At 41.4% G+C, this 27,664-nt stretch overlaps 1 protein-coding gene across 1 annotated transcript in view; it reads right to left on the bottom strand.

The window, feature by feature from the left end:
• Positions 1 to 1,102: 1,102 nt before the first annotated feature.
• Positions 1,103 to 27,664, bottom strand: part of opa (odd paired) — a 174,443-nt gene continuing 147,881 nt past the window's right edge. The window contains exon 3 of the mRNA XM_071584428.1: positions 1,103 to 3,606. Within this exon, the coding sequence (XP_071440529.1) occupies positions 2,828 to 3,606 (779 nt within the window). The 3' untranslated portion in view covers positions 1,103 to 2,827. The remainder of the gene's footprint in view (positions 3,607 to 27,664) is intronic.

Here is a 27,664-nt window from a genome sequence, read left to right as displayed (position 1 = left end):
GCAAATTTTGGAGCAACCCATATTTTTCAGTTTCGTTTTCTGATAGAAAAATGTATTTTGAATGAATGAACCTCAATAATATGTCTAGGTATTATTCCTGCTTACACCCCATACTTATCACTCTGTTGACTGGAAAGCGTAACCAAAACATAAACATTACATATTGAGAAACATTGACTGCAGGCATCAAAATGCATATTCTACATTATTATACATATATCCTAATCCTAATAAATTTACATATATCCTTCAACGCGGGATGGTAGGCCAAGGTAGAACTCCCTTTGTCCTATGCTCTATGACGTAAGAAAATCATATTCTGTGTAGAACGGTCAATTTCTTCCCATCTGCAGTTTCCCGGAAAATGTTGCTCCTCAGGATCTTTGGTCTAACCAGCATTTTTCAAGGGCTCCTTCATAACAGGGCGCGAAACCCTTCGGCATTTGGCATTTCATCAGAGCCCACTACCCACCTAGGTGACATCCAGTGTCTTAATGACGTAAAGATATTAATTTATTTTAAATTTCCCAGTCGTAGAATACGTACTGATAATAAAGTGCTATAGGAGAGAAACCACTGCATTCCTGTTATTGTCAGTATAGAGGAATTCATGCCTCGATTTCATTACTGAGCTTGTGGTAACGATACCCGACATTCATGGAAAACGTTTACAAATAAATACGTATTTAATGTACAAACCCAATAAGTCATTGATCTGAAGGGGTATTTCTTTAATTATGTATCCCGCGGATTTTATTGGTGATAATGATATAAGGCTATGTTTATAGGCATGAATAGCAGTTACTCATTGTTGGTGTGGAAGGAAAGGATTTCTTGGGGCATTAACCTCGAACTTTGCCGGCAAAATTACTACGAAAGTCTATCATCATGGAGACGATGGCATTGAGGTGACGGCACTAGGAGAAAAAGGTAAGGATAAAAATCAAATAACATTTATTTGCAAGGAATTGATTGGTATTTGGATTTATAAAAAAACAGGAGGCATTATTTTTTTGGCATAGGTGGGCGGTTATTTATTCATTCATCACTGTAGTAGCATTACACAGATGGTACGTGAGAAAAAAAAGTTTCTCCCCGTACATATAGTTTCACGTAACCGTTTATCAGTCAGCCTTTCAAATGAAAAGGATCGTTTTATTATTTATACACATGTACACATTCAAATCCCACTCCGCAGAAACTGCTCGGAGTCAGGATATTAAAAGGTCCGACACAACCACGTGGTGTCTTCATGTTCGTGTTAACAACACACCCTCCCTCAGATTCACAGAAAAATACCAACTTGATTCCATGATGAGATTTATATATATATTATACACATGAGTCATCACAAAATGAAAAAAATCTTAGGCGCTTTCGAATCCCGTGTCAGTAGAGGCTCACTAGTTTCGAAGTCCATGGATTTCCTGCCAAGATCTCTCAAAGTTGCAAGTCAATTTCTATCCCTTCTCATACTCCTCTAAATATGAAAAGAGATTCTTTTCGAGATTCCAGAACGAAATAAAAACAAGTCAACAGTTTGCGTTGACTGTGCCAATAAATTTTCATAAATAATACAACTTGAATGAGAACGCTTTGCTGACCGTGCATTGCCCACACACACGCGGTCACGACAAAAATGGAATAAAAACAAAATTTAAGCAACGTAAAACGGGCAACCGAGCATATTTTACGTCTTCTTCTTTGAAGAATGAATAGTTTTAAATCTCTTCACTTTCTTCAAAGCATTTATAGATTTTATATAAATTTACAAAATTCACATCCTATGGAAACACAATATCACATAGACAAACTCGTTATTAAATTAAAGCTTTATTAATAATTTAATCTCTGAAATAGAAATGGTACTCGGAGAAGTGAAACCAAATAACCGATTCTTGCATATAAATTCACAGCACCGCCTGCAAGTAGCACACCGTCATTTAAAATTTACTGTCTCCCAGGCTCAAACTTGTGACATAAGTTTCAGCTAATGTAGCCCATTTCACTGTACGTTTGTTAAGGCATCATTCATTGGGCAGTTTCCTTTTACTCGCTGACCAAAGTTCGCATTTGTTTCAACGGTCGGTTTATAATGTTAACATTGACTAATTTTCCTCTAACGAGTTGGGTCAAAGTCTGTATTTACAAAATAACTCGGTGGAGAAGGAGTGAGGATTTATGAAGAAATTCGCGACAGAAAACAGAATACGCCAAGTTATTGGCAGAAAATTAAAATGTTGTGAATCCGAATTTTAACCGACCGGGAAACATGAATACATGACCATGTCTGAGCAACAAATAAATCAATGCTGACATCCATTACAGTGTAAATGAAACTGTTCTTCAGGTAATTGAGGGCATGCGAGCATGGCCCAGGTTAGCACTCGCAGTGGCAATCCCACAAACCTAAAGTGGTCACGTTCGGTTCGTGTGCACCTCCCTTATCATACTATATGTTCACGAGAGGAAACTTCAATCTAGCCTCACGGACCCCGGGACCACATGAAAACACGACAGAAGTAACCAAAGTTTGGCTCATATTTTTGACACTCATTGCACGCGTTCATTCACCTCCAAGTGTTGCACTTTGGTTTCGTTTACCGGTCCCTCGCCCGAAGTCGGGGGAGTACAGGGGTCAAGACGCCCCTTGCGTCCGGAAAGGAAGAAATCATACGAAGGCCCCGGGGTAGCACTGGCTTCAGAAAGTCCACGAGTCCGATCTGTACCCTTCGGTCGAGGAGGGCGAGGGGAAGAAGTACCCTTCCTCGTCGGCGCCAGCCGCACCCGAAGGCGCCACCGCCGCGCCCCCCTCAGTGGGCGCGTCTCAGTAGGCCGCCGCGGACGCCGGGTGCAAGAGGTGCGGGTGGTGGTGGTGGTGATGGTGGTGGTGGGGCGTTGGCGGGTGATGGTGGTGGTGATGGTGGTGCGGGTGGTGGTGGGGGTGGTGATGGTGCGGAGGCGGAGGGGGCAAGAGACCCTGGAGGGGACCCGCCCCGTGGCCGCCACCCAGCATTTGCCCGCTCAGGTTCGTCATGTCCGTCTGGGTATTGGAAAGGCCGTGCAGCGGGAGGCCGTGGTGCGGCGGTGCCGCCGACACGGGTGAGTGCTCGGCGGAGGGCGGCGTGGGCATCCCCGCCGCGCTCTGGCACACGTACCACTCGGAGAGGTTCGTGGTGGCCGTGATGGAGGCGGAGGTGGAGTTGGTGGATGGGGTGGTGGAGGACGGGGCGGAGGAGGAGGAGGTGTTGTTGGCGGAGGAGGAGGTGACGGCGCCCCCGGGCGTCAGCTGCGGCGTCATCGCCCGGCTGCCCCCACCGGTCGTCGTCGCCGTCTGCGTGGGCGACGGGGACACCGCGGAGCTGCTGTGGTTACTCTCCGAATCGGAATCGTCCGAGTCTTCGAAGCCGGGCGGAGGGGGGCTCTTGCCGTGCACCTTCATGTGCTTCCTGAGGGAGGAGGGGTGCGTGTATGACTTGTCGCATCCGCGGATCTTGCAGTTGTAAGGCTTGTCGGAGGTGTGGACGTGGGAGTGCTTCTTGCGGTCGGAGCTGTTGGCAAATCGTCGATCACAGCCTTGGAACTCGCATTTAAACGGCTTTTCGCCTGTAATCGGAGAAAGGAAATTCGTTAACATACAATAGGCAAGAAATGTGGAGTGAGCAAAAACATCATCTTCTTCCGAGCAGGAGAGAATATTAGTCCTTGGGCACTCTAAATGATAACTAAACTAGAATAAATTTTCGAAAAGGTTTTTTTTCCACCTGGTCATCACTAGATGTTCTCGTTCCGAACTTAAATCTCTTTTTGGTTTACGGTGGTGAAATAAGGTGGATACATTTAGTCCAGGTAGGTTGGCTGCCAGAAAATATTTGTATACCCGTAAAATTTGCCAAAAATACTTCCAAATTATTCTGAAATAACGGTATAAACTATTGTGATCAACGAACAGTGTATTGGTTGGTTTTCCTAGAAAAATGTCAATACAAGTAAGCGAAAAAAGTTAAATTTTGGGAAAATTTTAACCACCAATTGTTCACAAAAATGTTCCTAACAATAGGTCATCACATTTGAAAAAATCCTCCACTAATTTACAAGTATCTACTGCGACACTCAATTAGCTTGATTTCGGTGTGTTTTTACCGAGAGTTAAATTGGGTGCCGAAAGAGACGGAGTTATACGAGGGTCATCCGGAAAGTAGTACCCGTTCGTGAAATAAAGACACAAAAGTAAATATTAACAAACATAAAAAATTTTATTTGAAAGAGGATACTTTAAACTACTTCTCAACATAATCTCCAAGCAAATTAAGGCATTTGTCATAACGTGTGACAAGTTTCTGTATTCCTGCTGCATAGTCCTTCGCCGCCAGCTCATTGAGATACGCGAGGGACCCATCTTGCACAAATTTTTGCATAATGCAGATGGTGTTTAACAATTTCATGAACAATTGTTCGAGAAACATTGGGAAAATGCTCACAGATGTCATCAATTGTGACGCGCCGATCGTTCCTCACGAATTCGTCAACTGAGCTCACCAGTTGGTCTGTAATGACAGACGGTCTCTCCGAACGCTCATCGTCGTGTGTGTTCCCCCTCCCCATGTTGAAGTTGCGACACCACCGCCGAACAGACGACTCGTCCATTACATTGTCTCCATACACCTCCTTTAATTGGCGATGAATATCACATGGGCGAACGTTTCTTGCATTGAGGAATTTAATCACTGCCCTCACTTCACAACTGGCGGCGTTCTCAATTTTTTTAAACATTGTAAACAATCACAGAAACAACACAGGCAATGCTAGCGTCACGCAACTTGGCTCAGAGAAGGCAGACAAGCCACTGAAGCTATCTGACCTCGTCCAGCGGCTACTCGCGTCGTCAGCACTTCATGCGGCACGAACGGGTACTACTTTCCGGATGACCCTCGTACTTTCGAGAAGGCACAGGATCTGAGAACTGTAATGCTGACCCACTAGTTCTGTCCTGCACTCGCATTGTCCCCAAACTTTTACCATTATCGCGAGATGCAACCTGAAGAATAGCCAGCGCACCCTCACCGACATAATCCTTTCCCTTCCCTCGAACGTTGGCATGTTCCGTGCAGACGGTCAGACGGACCTTGGGTAGAGGGAAAAGTCGGCCACTCGGGGCCGTTCATCTTCCATTGTCTTCTCTGAGTTGGACGTCCAGGTGCCCGTGGAAGGCCCCAAAAGAGGCGACTCGCACCGGTCCTCAGGAACCACCCGCTGCCCACCCACTCTCACCCACACGCCGACACCCGTCACACGTGCCCTCCCCTCAAGTCCCCTAGTATCACTTTCTCCTCCCGTCGTCCTAAAACTCAGTCTGAGGGCGTACGATCGCAGGCCACCGGTCATCCTCCTTCGCACCCACGTCCGTGTCGGATTCCGCTACCGTAACTTGCCATATCTTTGGCGCTGGAGACATTCTACGCAGTCAATCGATTAGTTTGCTGGCAATAAGAATCGATTTTTGTTCATCTCGCGATTGAAATACTATTCCGGACTGGTGTAAGAAATGAGAATAAAAATTTTAGCAACAATGCAGGAATGAAAATGTAGTGTAAAAGAACTAGGAAAAGACAGGATTGAATCAATCAACTCAATCAATCAATCAACAAACGAGGCTTAGACTTTTAGAAAGGTTCAGAACAAACGAGTTTAACTATGACACTGAAGGAATTATAATGGCCCCACACTACTTAGGTAGATCAGACCACAAAGATAAAATAAGGGAGATAGATTCCAGTACAGATAGATACAAATACTCATTCTTTCCCCGAACAATCAGAAATCATAAACGTAAGAAACCGAAGTCACTTTAGAAATATTAAAAACATTGAATTTACAAGTCGGAACAAAATTAAATATTGCAAAGATGTTAGGTATACTTTCAGGTGCATGTGTATGTTAGTTTGTAGTTTGAGTGTTTGCATGTGTGTGGGGTGTAAGTGTTCTTGCCTGAATGTATACCATGTTTTTTTGTGGATGCATGAATTTGTGGTTTTTGCATGCGGTTTTTTTTCTTTTCTAAATTACGGGTGGTGTCCTAACAGCCCCCGCCACACGCTCTTGCGGCGGCCCTCGGGGTATTAAGTAGAAGTAGATGAACTCATAACTTGAAGCGCTTGGGTGTCATTGTCCCCTCTAACAACTCATTGGGAATTTATATCAGAACCACACGCACCAAAATCTCGGAAAAACTTGTCCATTCGTGCATTAGATGGGTTGTCGGGGAATGCAATGTCAGAGTTAAAGACAGATGTTCGTCAGCTTTGGGTGGGGTACATGTAGAATATACGAATGGCACATTTTATGAATCCTTTGGATAAAGTGTTAATCTTGGAACCAGATCAATACCAGAGAAAATCTGTCACAATTGTGGCAATTTGTGATTGTAAGGAAAATGTGAGGTAGTCGTTCGCGAAACCAGTGGCAATGAATGCGAGTGAGACTGGCTGAATTAAACTTGATCAAAACCAAACTCTTGCTTTTAAGGCGCATGCTGTAGGTAAATCAAGACCGCCAGAGATGGAAACGCCCCCCCCCCCATTTTTTCTTATAGTAAATGAAAACCATATTACTTTATTATGACAGTTGTTGATTTTGCATGTGGTATTGTTCCTATTTACGGGTGGTGACCTAACACGCCCCGCCACAGGCCCTTGCGGCGGCTTGTTGGGTATTATGTGGATGTAGACAAATACAAGGGATATTTTAAAATGTCATATCTTTCTTCCGTACCCCTCGATCACACCTGTAATTAATTACTACTGTGAATCTTAATGTTTATTCGTATTTACGTGGAATAGTGTTCTTAAATTCATTTCAGTCTCAGCGGCGGCATACACATTTGAAGAATGCCTATGCTTAACGGTGGACACTTTTCAACAGTCTGACCTCGTTTAATTGATGCATTACAACACGTGTAATTGCATTCCAAAATGCGTTTAATAATAGCCCAATCATTTGGGAATATTGAATTATTTTTTAATCCAAAGCAAGAGAGAAAAAACACTCGTAAAATGAACAAATACCAATTATTAATTATTGTGTGGGACAAAAAGTTTGAAAAAATCATATGGGAAAAAATTATGGAAGTTAATAGCCTCGGCGTTACTCGCGATTTTGGATAATAGAAAACCGACCTCGTAACATGAATAGGTATTACTTTTCCACGACGGTGCGCTAATGGGTTAGAAGGTTTAATAGCTGTGAAACGGCACGCCCTATCGTCTTCTTTCCGACACATAAAGACCCTTATAGACTAGATATAATCTTTCTCTCAGTCCTCGCTTACACACCTTTTCCCATTCCTCCCTCAGGTTGAATTTACCGTGAGATAATCGATTATTCACACTGAACAGTGAGGCACATTTCAGTCTTCGTTTTTCCACTGCCGTGCACTGGGTCCTACGGGGTAGGGTCTGCAGACTCCATCAGTTGGTCATTGTCGGTCAAGAGTTGGCCGCGCCGTGAAGATCCCGCCCTATAGTTCCCACCCACACTATCAAAAGCGGTTTTCTCTTTTCGAGTGTGGGTCAGCTTGACCCCTCGGACCCGGGGATAATGCATTGGCGGCAATGGCTAAGGCTTTTATTTTGCAGGTGAGGTCGTGTGCACCGCCGTATGGATAGTGCCGCCGTGACCCCTTTTGTACCTACTCATTCAAAATCTCGTATCTTTCACCATCCAAAGAGAATTTTGCATCACAACGGATATTCACTTAACGTTATTTTAGAGCGTGATGGAGCTGACTTATCATGAATTATTCTTAGGGTCGGAAGGTCGGGGGTGTCGTCCTGGAACAGGATGGGTTCTTCTCAAATACCAAACGCAGAGAACGGAGAGGCTGAAGCGAAAATTTTCTGGCTGAACAGACTCTTTCGAACTGGAATCTCGGGAATAAGATGAGGAATTACATGACTGTCAGTTCTGGTCTCAAAGCAGGTAAAAGTACATAGAATACCTGGTGAGCCGAAGCCCTCCGGAGTACGCTGGAGATATGATTCAGCAGTTGTTTTCTTGAAGTTATTATTATTGATCCCAAGAAAATCTGCTAATGATCCTCGTCAACTGCATCCTTAGACCCCTCAGATGGTGATTTAATCAAGATCAAGACCATTTACGAAAAATCCCTTGCAGAGAATATCTTCGAATTTTGAAAATACTTAAAATTCCATTACAAAACATTTTAAATATGCGTAGTGATTTTTGTTATGTCGATACGATTGCTGTTTAAAATGTCTGCACATAACGCTGTCGTTTTTTTGAAAAATCTCAAGCATCGGAATGATCTTCAAATGCAAACATTTCACGGGAAAGACTTGAAAGAGCCCTGTGATTGAAGCTGGTGGGCACAAACAGGCTTGGCACACTCCCTCCTCAGCACTCGTAATACGCTCTTCAAGTGAATAACTTTCCTTCTCTTAGGTTTCTCCGAGTGTTATCCGAGTGGGCTTAATGCTTGAGGATCGGTTCTTGCAGGCTGGTGGTGCTGAGAACATCAATCTTTCTCCCACTTCCTTCCCTGCCTGTCCCTCACCCGCCCTCCCCCTTCTATACGCTTCGTCGACTTCGAATGAAGAACCCGAAGAGGTCTTTCCCTCTTCAGCGAGGGTGGCGAGATGAGGTGGCAAAAGGACTCGCCGCTTCTCCACCATTTTGCCCTATTTGGAGAAACATATATGCATACATGTTTATAATATATATATATATACATGGAAAATATATGTATGTATATATATATATATACATGGAAAATGCATATACATGCATATATATATATATATATATATATATATATATATATATATATATATACCTGTATATGCATTTTCCATGTACATAACCCCCGAAGTAGACGAGAATTTCCCCCTTTTTCTTCCCGTTTCTGTTCTGTGAGGTTAGCGGGAGAAATCAAGGTTTGAATTATCCTCATAGAAATCGGCACGATACCAGCGGAAAACATTAAAAGGAATCCAAAAATCGATCCAGATGCAAAATCCTTTTGCGCTTAGCGCCGAGTTGTACAAATTTCGCGGATATATTTTAATTTTCTCTGCGTGTTATGCGAGAGGGCTCAATGCTGTCGTAATAGTTGGCCTCACGTGCAGGCAAAGCGCCTCATATATAAATTACTAATCGATTTTGTAAATACGTACATATACTACACATACATAGTGCGCAGTGAAGATAAAAAGGAAAAAGAGAAGAATAAAACCGGGATCATAGTAATGATCAGCATTAATACTCTGTTGTGTCACAGACCCTTATTTTTCCTCATGGTAAGCCAAGTAAAGATCCTTTGTGCTCCCCTTCATGCCATCCGTGCCCTTTCTTGCTCCTGCGAGTCTATGCCCACTCAACTTTGCTCCCTTCCTTAAATTCAAGAATAATGAACTGCCAAGTGACACAAGCGGAGTTCAAGAAAAATTTCAACGCCTCTGCAAGTCTCCTTGGCGCACGAGAGGAGGCTTGGGTGAGGTTGGCCCCTGAAGAAGGGAACGGTAAGCAAGAGAACAATCTCCGATATTTGGAGTGGGTTGCAAAGAAAAATTCCTTTGAGGAACGTCCGTCTTCTGAGGCAGTCCCGCCCACTTTTTTTAAAGGACGCCCACGCTTTCTAGGAAAAAATAATCTTTCCCTTTTCCCAGGCCGATGACTTCTCCCAAAGAGACGCGCTAGAATTGCCCACGGGCCGTGACCAGGTGACCAAAAGGAAGGTCAAAAGATACAGACAGTCAGTTATTTAGTTTTTCGCTCTGAAAAGGTTCTCGTCTCCTCCCTCTCACCTCTTCTTCTATAACGCCCCGAAGGTAACGGCAGAAAAGTTTACTTTCTTTGAGACTTGGGGCTTTCCTTTACCAAGCATAGTCTGACCTGCACTATATTTGCACTTCATTTATCGCTTAAGCAGATAAAGGCGAGCTATCGTGTACGGTATCTTTAGTAATAAATCCACGTCCTAAGGACAGTGCACAAAAAATGGCTTGAACTCAGCCAGTAACAGGATTCAATTTCCGTACGGATTTTTCTTCCCCCTTGCCAATTTGAGACTTACCGAAAAAAAACATTAACATTTTTTGTCAAAATTTTGAGATATCAACCGCCTTATAAGCTTCACAGTTAACACCACAAATTGTAGCTTATTTCCAAGTCTATTTATCTACAATGTGAGAAGATTCAAGCACAATATAAATAATCCAATTAATTCATTAAAAGCTGATGAACTAGCACTTCCTGCCATGATTCCGCGAGGAATCATGGAGGGTGTAATGAAATTTTATAATTGCTTTTACAATGGTCGCTGAACAGAAATAGCAAAACCAGCTAAAAAAATGTTTACAGTCTGCAGACGGCTAGTTAAAACGCCCTTAAGGTGAAGCAGTGAATCTGAACCTCACGCTCATGTAAGTAGGCGACTAGTCTTAATTAATGTACAGAATTTTCATTGTGAAAGACATAAAACCTAAACTGTAGCGGACCAGTAATAATTCAGATATGATTGGGACCTTATAGTTCAGGTTAACCTTTTTTGATATCGTGCGACAATACCCATGAAATATTTCATTAAAAGTCTCAATTATAAAGCATACCAAAAAAGGTTAGTTACCCAGGGGCGGTCGTAGAGACATTCTAAAATAATAAAGATCGTCAAAATGGAGTGTACAGGGCAAGTTTTCAATATTATTTTTGATATTTTTTTAAATGGAATAACCAGGAAACTAATGCCATAATTGAATGACCACCTTACGTTTGCAGACGTCCATTGCATTACAGTAAGCGTATAATAACCGTCCCAACTGAAGAGGTTATAATCTTCCTTTTATGGGTCAATATTTAAACCACCACGTCCTCTGTTAATTCCCTTTAGTTGATTTGTATATATGTATTGCGTGAGTGTAAGTATGCATATATATATATATATATATATATATATATATATATATATATATATATATATATATATATATATATATATATATATATATATATATGAGACCAATTAACCTTACTTAAAAATTAAACTAATTCCATTATTTCTTCGCTTGGCAGTAAAAATCTAAGTGATATTAGTTGAATAATGTATGAAATAAGTACTATTGCGCTTCATTCTTACCGACAAAGAACTGCGAACGATTAATTAACTCCAGACGAATCGTTGGCAAATCCTCGCCCCACTTCATCAATTTATGTGGAATGTATGTATAAATAAAATATAAACCACTCGCATGCTTTCACCTTAACATATTCCTCCTATTTAGTGCATCAGATATCACGTTTGAGCGAAGGAGATATTAGCTACGAAATCCACTTCCGTCCTCGACATCCCATTTGTCAGCAACCTACCGAATTCCTCGAAATGCATCCCGTTCAATGGAAGGAGTGGGAATACGTTATAAATGTCTCCCTTTCAGCCATCACCAACACATTTGTGCTCTGTTTGACCGACGTGGAGTGGGAGGAAATATAGACTCGACCGAATCATGTTTCTTGCATTCTCTCTCTCTCTCTCCTCCCAACCCACCCCACCTCAAACCTCCTCCTCACCCTCCTTCCCACCCCGTGAGACCTTAACACGGTTCTTCCGTTCTGAGACCAAAGGGGTTGGTTTGGCCATCACGATAAATGACGTCACGGCAGTCATTCAACCTCATTTTCCAGTCATTCGCTCGTTCCTTTCTTACCGTCGTCGTCGGAGAAGCTCATTTTTTTTCAATTTTATCCACGCTTTTCCTCCATTTCTGTCCCACCGGCACTGCGGATGTGCCGTCCGCACGTCCCTCAAGGTCCCATACCACAATATCATCCCCATTCACCACCTTCGCCCTCACTCTGCGCCTAGGATTCATGTGCATCCGATTCAGCGTACATATATTATAGGAATGGATAAAGGAAGGCGAAAGCCAGGGCGATTTAGGAGAAAGGGGGGGGAGGCATGCAAAGTGAAACGTGTTTGTGTGTGTGTCCATGTCACGACGTCACATGTTCGGTGGTGCAGCTAACTGCGCACATGGCGCCTAACTCATGACTTGAGGTCATAAATGACCGACTGGATAGCTCTAGCAAATAAAAACAAGATTGTTCCTCTTTTTACTTTTGTTTTCATGCCATATGTCCACTAATCAGATCACGATATTGAAATCGATTTCCTGGTGTTTGTTTGTGGAAAGAAAACCTACACAAAGGCAAGGAGTATAAAATCGGTATTAGTTCCTTTCGTTCGTCAGAATGCGTGGAATCATATCCGGACATTGATGTGTAGCAACCTATAAATTTTTTTAACCTTTGGATTTATAAACCTTTTCAATTTCAAGTGTACAGTCTACTTATAAAGGAAATAAATCAGAAAATTAATAGATTAAGCAAAATATATTACTTAGAAAATATTTATTTAAAGGAAATCAAAGAACACAGTGAGCACCTAAACGGTCATATCCGCAAAAAATCAAAGTAAATATTTTAATGCAGTATCACAATTTCTATAAATATTATAAGTATGAGGATTAATACCTACAACTCAAATAAAGTCCAGAAAATATTTATAAATAGCAACGTTCATTAATACGTGTTATATCTAACTATTCATTCCATCGACATTCCCGAGTGATCGCGTAAAAATGTGTGTGGGATTTTAATATTCATAGGTATGCCATATCTAACCGCAAGAATAGAAGATGCATAAATAAGGCCGTGCTAGCCCCTCTTAACCCCCATCAAACGATATTCCTCGTAATTTTTTTCGTTGCTGGTATATGAGTGTCTGGAGACACATGGAAAGGAACGAATTATGTACAAACTGGAGAGCGTGGTCTCAGACGCCAGTCAAAGATAACTCAGTCACGTAGAGATGCTGCTCTTTGGTCAAAGGTCGAGCATTTCTCTCCAACTACTGCTTCAAATATCCTACCTCCTTCCCTCCACCCCCGTTTAACAGATCTAAAGCCTTCTCCTCCCCCTCTTCTCTCCCCGATGGTCTCTTCCCTCACCCCCGCCACCACTATTTCCTCCTCCCCTTCCTTCCCCTCACGATTCCTTCCCCCAACTTACAAACCCACACCATCCAAGCTGTCAACTCTCTCGAGCTTCGTGTTCACCATGCTTGTCTCCCTCCTCCACCTTCCTCCCCCGTTCCTCCTGGCTCCCATTCCCTCTCCTTACTTTTTCTTCACTTTTCTTATCCGCCCCCTTCCTCTCCCTTTTCTCCCTTCCCCGATCCTCCCACTCCTCCTAACGCCGCGTCCAAGACTTCTCCCCATACACCTGTCTCTTTCTCTCCCTCTCTCCCACACACCGTATACCCAACCGATATTCCTCCCATTTCCTTCCAGACCGCATAAAGAGTGTAGATAAAATAACCTCTGCTACGTCCCAATACTATTTGTTCAGCAAACGCTCCTCTCGATGTTTTCAACAAATGGCATGGATGTTCCATTAAAAGTACTGGTGTAGGTTGAGATGGGTTCCATACACTTTTTTATACGCATTATACAAGCGTAGGAAGGCAAAATTTGGGATAACATTGAGAGTAACCGGGAAGTCTTATTCGCAGGCTCCAACGACAGCATACTCGAGGAACGATAATTTCAACGATAGTGTTCGAAGCTACTCCGTTAAAATAACGGGCGACCTTTTTATAAGTGATTAATCATCACAGAAATATTTATTTATTTGGGGCTGACTTTTACATGTTCTCCATTAATAATCACGAACACAGTGTTAAACTTTCTCAAACCCCTACGTTGCTGTTTAGTGATCCTAAAGTGTTGTAAAAGTCTAAATCATTTGATTCTTTTTTGTGAAACAGTCGCTATATTGCATGAAGAATGGCTGAGAACAGTTGTGGAAGGAAGATAAGGACTTCATGGAAATGGGCTTAACAATAATGACTCACAGTCCAACATTTCATTGGCGCTAAAATACTTCCTTTACTAGGATTTTCTTGAGATGTTATATTTAAAATAAGTGTGTAAACATTTCTTGTTATCACAGAATTAAACGCCGGTTCAACAGCCAAAGAACTATGGTTAATTCACCACCATTAATCTCTCGCATAACTTTGCACATCACTCCCTATTCATTCAAGGTATTCTACTTATGAAAGATTTTTCACTGTCAATAAGGGCTACGCATCGCAAGAACTTGCTACTATTTACTCTTTATCATTGCCTCCTTTGATATAAACTTTCTCAAGCCCATTATCTCACATGTATGGTGAGAGATACTGCCTTGTTTTAAATCCATGAAAGTTTATAGAAGCCTCCTCCATGATACCCTATGAACCCTAGTGAAGTTTTAATAGAACAACAGTATTTCATGAGTCTGTAGTGGCATCTCAACCAAGACTCACAAAAAATATTTGAATACCACATTTACATATTAGTATTTGGGACCTGTTTTAGTCTTGTCTCTCGAGTTAGATTAAAATAACTTATTCAATTGAAATCAATTTTACAAATGGCTTAACATATGATATTAAAAACCAGTGATACCCCTCCTGCAAATTTTGCCCATAAAAACAAGATTTCAAAATTTTGGGTATGCTTCTCGAGAACAATAGATTAAGGCACACCTATCATCATCCCAACCATTTTTTTTCTCCAGCTTGCACCTTCATGTCCGCCTGCATCTCTCGCCTGTGGCTCGTAGGGAAACATATAGATGCAAATTAAGATTTCTGATTGATGCCAGAAAGAATATGAAGAAATATAACATTAAAAAATTGAAACGCCATAATAATATTCCTTCATGAATGACTTTGATTCAAGTAACATTTCAAATAAAATAAATGCAAGCGAGCTGTGAATTAACAAGAAAGAATCTGCGCCCCAACAAGGAATGCAGCTTACCTTCTTATGGCGGCAGTGACTCCTTTGAGTACACATAAGCATTAGTCCACCCATTTGAAGATCTTAAATATTGATTCTTTTATTTCGTAATTCAGCTAAGAATCGATGCAAAAGCTTTGGCGTTATAAGCGACGGAGCCTAATGAAGATCTGGATATAAATAATGCGTTTATGAGTTGAAAAATAAGAATTTAATTTACAAGTCGGAACAAAATTAAAAATTGCAAAGACACCAGGTATATTTCTAGGTGCATGTGTATGTTAGTTGGTAGTTTGAGTGTTTGCATTTGTGTGGGTTGTAAGGGTTTTTGCATGAATTTTTTGTTTGTGGATTTTACAAATTTGTGGCTTTTACATGAGGTTTTTTTTCTTAATTACGAGCGGTGCCCTAAGTAGAAGTAAAAGAGCAGATTTCCTGTGACTTTCAAAGTATTAACATGCAGACGGCAAAAGTGGAGTGCATCCATAAAAAGTTAAGGAAATATAATGAAAAACTCTGCGAAATTCCATGATTAGCACTTACGGAGGCACTCTCTCTGAGCAGTCAGCTTCGTGAAGAACTTGTTTCATTAAATGAAATATTGTTCACGCAAATTGGCCAATGATATATGCATTAGAGCAAAAAGATGCTGAGGGTATTTTTCCCACTCCAAATTACATGCTTGGTTTCCTATAAACATAAGATTACTATTTTGAATGTCTGCACCACGACACATTGCACGGAAGTTTTTTTCGAACCATTTCCGCCATATATCTCTTACACCTTCACATATTAGTATCCAGAAGCTCCGTCACGCAATCCTTCCAACTCATCGTAATTCACATGAGCTCGCTTCTTGCTACTGCCCAGAGGAACGGCTAAGGTACTTGGTTGCGCATGGCAGGGAATAAGCACGGCCGTTTGGCTGAAGATGGAATGAATATTAAAGGAGAGACGCTGTTCTCCCGTTGGCACAATTGCTAGACTCCATTTTTTATTTAAGAACACAAACTAAGCTTCAATATTAGATCAAATACTTTTTTTGTCCGTTATGAAAATGGCCACTTTTCATTTGGCAAAGTACGATATCACGGTGATAATGGTAAACTATATTTACACATAGTCCATAGTAACAACGCACGAAAAGAGTCATATCATCATTAATACATTTCCTTGGTTAGAGAGATATCACTTTATCATCGGACACCCCGTTTTCTGCATGAAGTCCTGAGAATGCCACTTTAACGTATGATTTGTTCCTCCTTCGGGAAGGCGTTACTAATTGGGATCTAAAATAAGTCGTTGTCCTTTATCCTTAATAGCAGTGCCGTCACTAAAATATTTTCTGTGCATATTATTTTATATTCGTTAAATACATTTTATAAAATCACTGAACCAATATTTTATTTGGGTTATCGTATGCTGTAAATTAAACTAAACTAAGGCATACATATACAAAAACGATAAAACTGACGCTAAATATTTATAGAAGTCAACTTTCTCCGACAAAATTCAACTCCTTTCAACAATTCAACTACTTTCGTTTGAAAACACTTTCAGCGCTCCCCTCGGCGCTCCTTATCTCCCCCAATCCCTGCCGCCTCCCCTCGAAATTCCTAGGAACGTTATTGGTCTGCAGGACTGCGGCACTTGCCCCCGCTTACATCGACGTCTCATCCTCCTTTATAACCCGTCATTCCACGGCATTCGAACTCTTCCTCATCGTTCCAGGTGTCAGACCCAGGATGCCCATCGGTGCGCCATTCGGAGCTGGAAACTCGCGTGTTAAGAACCATGCGAACACACACGTTTGTGTGTGTGTGTATGTGCGTGTGTATGTGTGTAAATATGATTGTGGAAGGGTCCCCTCTTGTGAAAAGTCACGACCCTGCACACGGGATCGAAATGTCATGGAGGTTTCTTTTTTTTCCAAACTCTTCCGAGAAATGTAAGGGGAGGGAAATTTCATTTTATTTCACCACGGAAGAGATGGCTCTGCGATCGTGTATTGAGATGTGAAACCATTACATTTGACGGCCGCGAATTGAAAAAAAATAAAGACTTGAAGATATCTAAAAGTTTCCGAATGCCAACGGCTTCAACGATGCATGGGCGTGTGTGTTGACCAGACCGATATTGGAATCATGAGTTTTGATTTTGAGTATCGTGAAATGTTATCAATGGACGACTGGTCAAGTTCATCCGATTTTAATGAAGCGGAATATATCGTGTTGAACGAAATATAAAAATAAAAAAAAACAAATTATGCTCTTCAGCTATTTGGCTATATTGCTTATTCATCAATAATCTTCGATCGTTACCAGGTAAAAATACGCGTGGAATAATAAGATAAAATTTACTTTGGAAAACATTTCATTACTTTTAAATGATTTATAAAGCAAATACCGACCCACGGATCACTTTCGTGATTTTGGTTAATCAAAGTCTTTCATATGAACTCCTCGAAAAGGAAATGATTAATATGGCGGGAACATTTGAACCAGATGAAAGGACAAGTCTCTGCAATGAAAAGAAGCTCCGATAGTTGAGAGATTACCCAGTGGAAATTCCTTTGTAAAGCACGAAGAAAGAATCAAAGGCTGTGCGTTTCCACAGGAAAATTTTCCTGTGAAAACAAAAAGTCTTCGATTCTTTCTTCGTCCTTTATAAGCTCAGAGACGTAACATAAACACTTTGCATGTATGTACTAGACACTATATAACGAATACTTCATCAAATATTTCTGTGCGATAGAGGAGCTAAAGCAGCCAACCGTGGTCACGAAGCGTTTCAGCTTATAACTCAGGGAATTAAAGGTGTTTTCATCCAATAAACCGTTTTACTTATGAATTATAAAGGCTGGCTAGCAGGTATTTGACGACGAACAACATCAACACCTTACGATGCCTGCGAATCATCTTCGACTCTTTGACACCTACAGACGGAGTGGAACATCTGCATAATACTCCGCAAGCCACCACTGGGGCGTATAGCGGGGGAGGGGGGTGGTGCTGGGTCACCACCCGTAAAAGAGAATAAAAACACATGCAAGACCAACATGCAATGTGTTACGAGACCAAATTCTTATTAAAAGGAAACTAAAGGACATTTTATTTGTTTTATAAATTAAGGTAGACTAGTTTGTATTGTCTTTACGTAGGTATTTTTTTAAACGTTTTAAAAGGTCCACATTCCACCAATGCAGGATATGCATACATTTATACATTATTTACAAGAGCATACGTTGGCTCTCGCGCGATTGCAAGTATGTTGGTTCATATATGTACATTTTATTATACATGGCATGCGGTGTATTACAACTTCGTCTGCATTTCGAATGTCTGCTGAAATACGTATTTCTTTATTCACGCACGTGAAGAAATTTTCGCAATAGATTGTGCAAATTGACCATTGCTGTCGATGCACCAACCAAGACAAGAAATTATTACTCCTGCTACTTATCACTTAAGGATAATCCCTCATATTTCCCCTCTCTTAGGGTCACTTAAATCCTCGCCAATATATAATAATATCACGAATCATGGTATAATGATGCAATGCATCATTAGCTACATTTATCTCCGGAATAAATCATCTAGAATATAACTTGCGTTCTTGGTTTGCTGAAGGGCTTTAAAACAAAAAAATAAATTTTGGTGAACACTAAGCCACCTTTTAGACATTCCGGTTCGCTAAAATGGTTCTGCTAAAGCCATAATACATTTCTACTCTCGCGCGAGGCGTTTAGATTCTCAGGTCTTGAATCTGGTGGTGCCATCTCTCACGCAAGTTTTCAGGGAAATTTTTGAGCCAATGATATCGCCCGACCCTTTGGTAGTACATGGTGGTCATTTTTCCCCTCCCGCCCATCAAACTTGTGTGTGCGTGTCCGCTCGTGTGAGCAGTGCTGTCGTCGTTTTCATCACGATATCATCGGGACGTAGATATATTCACGACCGTATTTCACGCAGAATCATTGAATATTTATTCTTCGCGTTATTTTTAAGAGATGACATATTATTTCTTCGCATGCTTAACGTTAACAACTGATGATTCATGTCTCCTCTGCATTTCATTCTATACGCGTGTATGACATTTTGCATAGGCAGTGAAATTTCAAAAGGCAATTTCTAGTCTGCGATGGAAATGGCTGATGGATGGAATAGGCATTGAAATGATGAAATTTAGTAATCATATTTAGTGATGACGGGCTAGTCCCATGGCATACGAGTACTATTGTTTCAGTAAGTCATAATGAGGTAAAGATTTTGATTGGAAGTTAGTTTTCACTTCGCTATTAACTCTTCTCTTAATAAAGCAGTATCATAATGACAAAATTAAAGTATTTACGATTAAAAGTTGGAGCATCTTAAACTTGCAAGAAAAATGCTCGAGAGATTGCAAGTTATTGCCTATTGTAATCATAAGCACTATAAAAGAAATTTCAAATGAAATGGACACTTTTCACCCGCAACTTCATTCGAAACACTATTTGCCGAGTGTACGAATAAAACTAAATGCCAGAAACGTATTCGTGACACCCATGCATATATCTTTAATCTTTTTCATACAAGTTCCCATTTCCTACTGAGTCCGTCGTAAATAATGACGTTTTACGTACGCAGCGGACCAATTGCCCGAGTACGACACTTGATGCCATCTGACGGTGACTTTCCTTTGAGAATGGAGTATTCCGTAATGTCTTAAAACGAAAACGGTTCCTATCACAACGAAGTAGACTAGCGGGTAATAAACAGAAAATGATGTAGAAGATGTGTTTGAAAATTTAATTCATGAAAACAGTCCCTTCGAATGAGGACATGCAAATGCAAATCCGCAAGAAAAACTCTTCATGCCCCCTTTATTATTAAAAAAACTTTCCCGCACAATGCAATCATCGCCACAGTAGTTGCGCGTTCACATGGCTCACATCTCATCACTTTAGATGTAGTACAGCTGATGCGATTGTGAATTGATAGCACTTATAACATTTTTCAAGATACTACCTATCTAACGTCCACCAAAACGTAATTGAAAACAAGTTCACTGAATAAAATATTGTCTGTCTTTAAGAAAATGTCATTTTTATTAGCAGCTGGTTCAGAATTGATAAAAGCTCCAGTTATTCAGCTATATTTTCTCTTTTCTCTCTCTTTATCACTTTTTTGGAGTAAAGTACCCTTTATTTCCTAAGAATCCTCAGAATTACTTAAAATTCATTTTCATTGGTGGTTTCGGCGATATTTTCAAGTTATTTTTGTGTTAAATTAGCTTTTAGTTATTTTCTAAACCACTGATTACACACAGCTCCTCATTTTCTAAAATCCTTATCATGCTAGTCTACCTTGGCTGGTATGTATTCCATCACTAAAATTCATATGTACAGGCCTGTATACTCCATCACCTTTCAAACACTTCCCGGACTAGTATCCTGGAAATTCTTACTTTCCTTCAGCTTCTCCTAACTATCCATCACATTCCTCACACCGTAAGACCGTTCCTAGGGGGAAAAGAATTTTATTCTAGAAATCTCGCCCGCGAAATGGAAGGTGGGGGGGTCGGGCTAGTGTGAGGCTGTTCCACTCCTTTTTAAGGGTAAATGTGGTATCCGGTTACGCGAGGGATCCTTTTGCCAGCTCCATTCCCTTGGCGCACTCGTCCTCATTCTACCTCTCCATCCCTCCCTTACCTTTCATGTCCCACCTTTTATTTCTAACTATGCCCTCCCACGCCAACAGTTTTCTCAAAACCACACCAGCCATCCATCCCCTTTCCCACTTTGGAGCCAATATCAACTCACGGTGCCATCTCCACGTCGGAGGTGACCTGATAGATGCAATGGAGGCAATATTAAATCAAACCTTAGATCATATGCGTGCATCTTCGAGGGAGAGAGGAGTATCCGCCTTGATATTTCATTCCTCCCATTGAGGAATCTGTCGAACTGACCGATAAATTGATAAATCTTCCGTGACCAAATGTTTTGGTCTTCCAGGCGTCTCCACGCTTGAGGTTCATCCTTTTGCGTTCTATTTATTTGTCCTGAAGGTGAATGGAATTCTTGTATTACCTCGATGGAAGATTTCAGAAAATAATAACCTTACTTGAAGGTACATTAAGTGTAGGAATGTGAAAAGATTCAATCTTTTTTTTCTTAAAGCTCATGTTTGCTCTCTTGATCATATAGAACTCAGCGTCATTCAGCCCCTGAGGTTTATTGTAACGACCAGCAGAATTATCTCGAGTCAGCTTCTTGCAGGTATACTATATCTTAAAGAACTAACTTCGCGTATGCGGAAATTGAATTGCAATGATTCACTGGTAATTATAGAGAAATGAAAAATACACCTTGAATGCCAAAAATAAAAGCTGCTTGTCATAAAAATAGTGCTCTCTAAATATTTCACATTTACATTTATTCATTGCATGAATATTTGATAAGTGAATATGATTCAATACACGCAACTCCAGAACCTGCTTACTGAATATAGTTTTTATCACAGGGAAGTGTGAAAAATTTAATCCCTGCTAATATACGAGGGTCATCCGGAAAGTAGTACCCGTTCGTGCCGCATGAAGTGCTGACGACGCGAGTAGCCGCTGGACGAGGTCAGATAGCTTCAGTGGCTTGTCTGCCTTCTCTGAGCCAAGTTGCGTGACGCTAGCATTGCCTGTGTTGTTTCTGTGATTGTTTACAATGTTTAAAAAAATTGAGAACGCCGCCAGTTGTGAAGTGAGGGCAGTGATTAAATTCCTCAATGCAAGAAACGTTCGCCCATGTGATATTCATCGCCAATTAAAGGAGGTGTATGGAGACAATGTAATGGACGAGTCGTCTGTTCGGCGGTGGTGTCGCAACTTCAACATGGGGAGGGGGAACACACACGACGATGAGCGTTCGGGGAGACCGTCTGTCATTACAGACCAACTGGTGAGCTCAGTTGACGAATTCGTGAGGAACGATCGGCGCGTCACAATTGATGACATCTGTGAGCATTTTCCCAATGTTTCTCGAACAATTGTTCATGAAATTGTTAAACACCATCTGCATTATGCAAAAATTTGTGCAAGATGGGTCCCTCGCGTATCTCAATGAGCTGGCGGCGAAGGACTATGCAGCAGGAATACAGAAACTTGTCACACGTTATGACAAATGCCTTAATTTGCTTGGAGATTATGTTGAGAAGTAGTTTAAAGTATCCTCTTTCAAATAAAATTTTTTATGTTTGTTAATATTTACTTTTGTGTCTTTATTTCACGAACGAGTACTACTTTCCGGATGACCCTCGTATAAGTATATATATATATATTACTTATTCCAATTTTTTTTCTAATCAATGGTTTTTCTGATTTCTCTGGAAAAATTGTAATTAAAATATTTTCGATCTTCATTAATAAATCCCGTGTGAGTAAAATTGGTGTAATTTTTATGACAAAATGATTAACAAAGCGACAAAGATATTACTAAAACGAAAAAGTCTCCAAATAAAAGAAATTTTGGATAGATCCTTTCCTCTCAATGTGGAATTTTCAGGAGAAAATTGTCAAATATTTCAATTAATATTGATTTTCATGTTTATCCCTTAAAGACAAATTCATCTTGTAGCTATACTTTCAAGGTATATTTCCCCCTGATAATTTAATCCTGCATATATAGGCTTATTATTTGCTATTGATGCTTCGCACGCAATAACAAATACTTGAGTTGCAAAAAGAAATCAAATCCAAGATCGATTACTATTCAGCACATAACAATCTTAGGACTGCGGAAAACTCATTCATTTACCTGCACTCGGGATTTTAAAGAAAACCGTTGAATCGATGAAAGTAGGAAATGTATCCCACGCCTTGTAGTTTTACGTCTTGTTTTAGAAATGCTACTGCGATTAAATCCCTGTTATTTCTTCCTTGGAGAATGTCTCTAGTCAGCAAAATACTTAAGTTGCTAGTATGCTGCCGCTCAAGTAAGCATGCCTAAACAAATCCATAATCGCCAGATGAATTCAATTAACTGTCGCCGGTCGCTCATCGGTCGAGTGTCTCTACTCGCGCAGTTAATTCATTCCACACTCTTCCTCCCTTGTAGATGCATACCCGTCTCTCCTCACGGTCACGCTTAATCACGGTGCCTCCCCATCGCAACCCACCCAATGGAAGGGGATACTCAAAATCCATGACCGGAAACGTGAATATGTTCGTGAAGTTCGAGAGCTCGGACGGACAACCGCCATCCATTAAACCTCATGGGGAAGAGGGGGAAAAAAAGGAATGCCATCGTTTGTTCTTGCGGATCCCTCGTGCTTACCCTGCCTGCCCCTGTCCCCCCCATCTTCCATCCTCTTTCTGCCTCGCTCCCTTCCCTTGCCCTTTCCCGCAACCTTCAGTCCTCCCTCTTCATGTTCTCTCCTCAGGCCCGTCGGTTATGATGATTGGTGGGTGACAAGAAGTAAGTGCGCCACGCGTGTCGCCAACCAAGGCACTGGGGACGACGGGCACGTAGAATATTCCGCAGGTAAAGCTATGCGATGTTACCATGTGCGATGTACCTGCGTTATCGAATTGCTATGTCGACCAGCAAACGGAATTCGAGGCATCTCATAGCGATGAAAATGCGACATTTCCAATCTAGTACTTCGGCATTAAGGATATGGAGGTGGTGAAGATATAGAATGCGCTTACAATAAATAAATAAACGCGTCCCTAAATAATGCACCCATATAGCATCCAATCGCACAATAGTAAGTCACGCAAGATATAATGCGATTCTGTTATGTTATTGTCACACGGTACATCTATGTGCATGTGATGCATAGGCATTTTTAAAGATATTCAGATATTTGCATCGCACAGCTTTAGCTAAGGATAAGTTTTGTGAATGCCATGCAAACGGATTTGATATTACTCGCCGCTTCTCCTCCACTGACGAGAATAGTGAGAAAACTTATTTTTCACTATTTTTACTCATAGAAGTTCCTCTTGATTGTGTTATTTATTTGAATCTATCATGAATTCTATGGTCTCGGGCTCAACTTTGTGGAGGTTCATGTTCGTTTAAATGAATATACTTTGTAACTTCCACACAATTTTTATTCGTACTACCGGTTTCAACGCAACGGCGTCATCATCAGGACCTGATGATGACGCCGTTGCGTTGAAACCGGTAGTACGAATAAAAATTGTGTGGAAGTTACAAAGTATATTCATTTAAATGAATCTATCATCGCTACTCAAAACAAAGTATTGTTTTCAAGGTAAACCTTTGCTGTTGGGCCTTGGATACATATTATAAACAGAGATTGCTTTAGCCGAGCTTGTATCTTGCAATTAAGTTGTCTTTACTAGTCGACGGTACCAAAAGAACCCAACAAATCCAAACTTATGCTAATGCTTGTGTGTTTGATTAAATTGTCTTCTTTTCATGTTAATAGTTGATCAAGATCTTTCACTTAGTTAATTATTATTGTTTTAATTTGACACTGAGCTGATCTCGAGTAAGTTATGTCGTAGTGTTTTCGCAATATTTATTTCGCAAAAGATATTCAAATATCTCGGTCGTATCCCTCAAGAGCCTTTTGGTTTAACATCTTTATTTTACCAGTTCATCAAGAAGCACCAGATATTTTCTAAGAAATTGTTTGAAGCATATGTTTACAATATTTTAGGGAAAACGATATCGATCAATCAAAAGAGTCCAGAATTTTTTGCACGCTACGAGTGGCACTGAGTGAAAGAGGAACTAACCTGAAAAAAGCTCTTTAGAAATGAATGTATACTCGCTGTCTCTCTTTCTCGGAGAGTTAAATAATTCGTCTCACCGTTGGTTAAACACCACTCCTATGGACCTATTTTACGTATTCATATTTCCCTTCTCGTCCTGTGACCCTGATGAACCTTCCCTCCTGACCCTACCACCCTTTCATCGCTTTTCCCCACCATATCTCTCCATCCTCTTGCCAGTCTAAGTGGGCACCCTTGTTTCATAAACCCATACAGCTTAGCTAACTAGCCCACTACCTGCTACCCCCACCTTTCCTTTCCCCAATACATCAATGGACTTTACCTGTTCTCCTATTCAGCTGCGAGGAGCATTCACATCCAACCTTTTCATTCCCTGCCATCGGAACATCCTCCCCCGCACATTTCTCCTCTCAGCCCTCGATCGGCTCCCCCTATGCTCTAAAGCCCCTACCACCACCTCCCAGTACTTTTTCATCCGATTCTCTCCATGCCTCCTCCAACATCGCCTATCGCTCTTCTCGAACGCAAACGCTCCGGCGAAGGCTCCCAAAGCTTAAGGGTTGTTCGACCTCTTCTTATCCGAAATGCGACGGGACTTCGGGCGATCGTTTCCTGAGATGTTCGGGACAGCTTAGAGGTAGGACTCGCTTGAAAAGCATAACGGACCACAAGGTAAGAGCCGTACCGCTGCCAGGATCCGCACCAATTTTGCGCGTTGACCCCTTCGACTCCACTTGCTCCGATGCTGCCCCTGGATACGCGAATGGTTGGTTTTCAATAGACGGGAGGAGGAGCTAGCGGACAGGGGCGGAATGGTCACGCAAGAAGCTAGGTACGAAAAAGCTTCCTATCCATTGCATGCTAAAAATGATGAATAAGGCAATGTTTTATTTTTAAGATGAGAATTAGAAAATTTAAAGAGAAAAAGACGATTTTTTTATCATCTGCCCCTTGCTTCACTTACGTCATCAAAATCTTGTTATTCGGATGCTTGATGTTGCTAACGCGAGGAAAGACTTTTTTGTCGCCATTAATTTCTTTCAAATTTAATTTCATTAACAACTCCGTCAATAGAATCTGTTTCTACTACAGAAGGCCGTGTTATCTTATTTAAAAATACCACTGGTACGCAAGTGAAGATCATAGAGGTTATTATGTGAGGCACCCTACCTTCGGTGCAATTCGCAGAATTGAGGATGTGATAGAAGTGCTTCTATATATACATTTGCTAAAAGAGGCCACCAGGACATGTATCATATCAATGCCATATCAATACCTTTGCACACCAATACGCGTGCATGAGGGTGGGATGAAGAGATTTTTGTATGAGTGTGTACGCCACTGTGGGTGTAGTATTGCATGCATGTTTTGATTTTACACGTGCTTTTGTTCCTTTTTATGGGTGGTAACCTAAACCCCCAGCCACACGTCCTTGCGGCGGCTTGCGGGGTACTGTGTAGATTTAGATACATGTGCACCGTAAGCCACCGTGAGGGCGTGTGTGTGGGGGGGTGGTGGTGTAAGGACAACAGGCGTACGTGAATTCAAATATATATTAGCTTAGCGATAAAAAATAGCTCGTGCAAATATACGCATACACCTATGCATACATCATTCAATCATCCATGGGCTTGAGTTTTTTTAAAATTTTTACCATTGAATTTAATGTAATGGGTTCGATTTGTGATGATTACGTAATGTGCAAGGAAAAAACGGGTACTTGAATCCGTCTGTGACGGTGTCTATCTCCCTGTTTTATCCCGGTATTAGAATTTACCAATAAAACTTGCAGCCATAATAATTCCCTAGGTGTCGCAAGAGAACTCAGGTGCCCCGTGCCTATTCTAGGTCTTGCCTGGTCTCGTTTTGGATCGAAGTTTCGTAGTGTGATGTGATTAGAGCATAGATGAAATCAATAATGTCCTTTGAGAATTGTATTTAAGATAAATAACCTATTTCCTTTTGTGATCGTAAATTACCAGGCGCCCTCGATGCCACAAGTATTCACAATTAGGGCATGGAAATAGCAGTTAGGGCTGAGATAACCCAGGCGCCCAACCATTATCCTATTCTTAGGAAGAGAAATCCAAGATTTCAGTTGTACTGTTCCGCCCGACGTGCGGTGTAGGATGAAGCGTCTGGAGTGCTGTCAAAATTCGCACCGTATCCGAATGTCGAACCCGGAGCCTCCGTATGGAACAGCATCGCAGTAGTCACCGCAGCTATCTAAGCGGGGTAGCCGATTTCCCACCTCACTCCTCCCCCACCATCAGCCATTCCCTCTTTAGCCTGCAACTGCGCTCCCTCTTCGCCCCCTCAACCCGTCCCCCTCCTGGAAGGCACTCTTGTGCCGCCTTCCGCGTCTCGTACATGCAAATATTTACTCCTCTCGCCAGCCTTTAACGCTTGAGTAGCTGAGATCTGGAAGTGGCCAGAACTATGAAAACGATTGGCCGAAGGGGGAAATGGGAAGGCGAGAAAGCGGGATGGTTTGGGAGTTGAGAGACGAAAACATTTACAGCTGATGAAACCCATAAGGCCCCCGATACCTGCTCCCAACTCCCTCCTCCAATCCTTCGGCACTCTTTTCCTCGTCTATTCCTGAACAGACTCACAGTTCAAAACTTGCCGCGATTACTTGTTTGGATACCGAGCGAAGGCTTTGTGAAGAGGGCTCCCCTTCTTTGTTTTAACCATTTTTTCACTTATCCGATGATTGACTGAAACTGTATCAAGGATGCTGCTGAACGATAGGGAGTGACCTTATTCCTTTGAGTGGAGGGGAAGGGTTATAATGGACAGCCCTTCGGGATCTACTTAAAGAGTGGTAAAATGTTACGAGAATAGCTGAAGGGCAAGTTAATGAGATAAAAATCTCTTCAGTTCTTTTTAGCGGTATTATCGACATCAATACCTCGTGATTCACCAAAAAGGCGTGTGGTAGGGGATTATACCGAGCACTGACTGGGAAGCGTTTTCTAGTTGGTGAGCAAACGTAGGACTTTATTTGAATCATAAATAATCACAGTAATTAAATAGAAAACTCCCTTAATAAAAAGCCAACATAT

This window comes from Hetaerina americana, unplaced genomic scaffold, assembly GCF_022747635.1.
Source record: "Hetaerina americana unplaced genomic scaffold, ioHetAmer1.1.p SCAF_19, whole genome shotgun sequence".
Lineage (NCBI taxonomy): Eukaryota > Metazoa > Arthropoda > Insecta > Odonata > Calopterygidae > Hetaerina > Hetaerina americana.
Note: the sequence above shows the minus strand (reverse complement) of the source record. Positions and strands in the feature narration are given on the sequence as shown.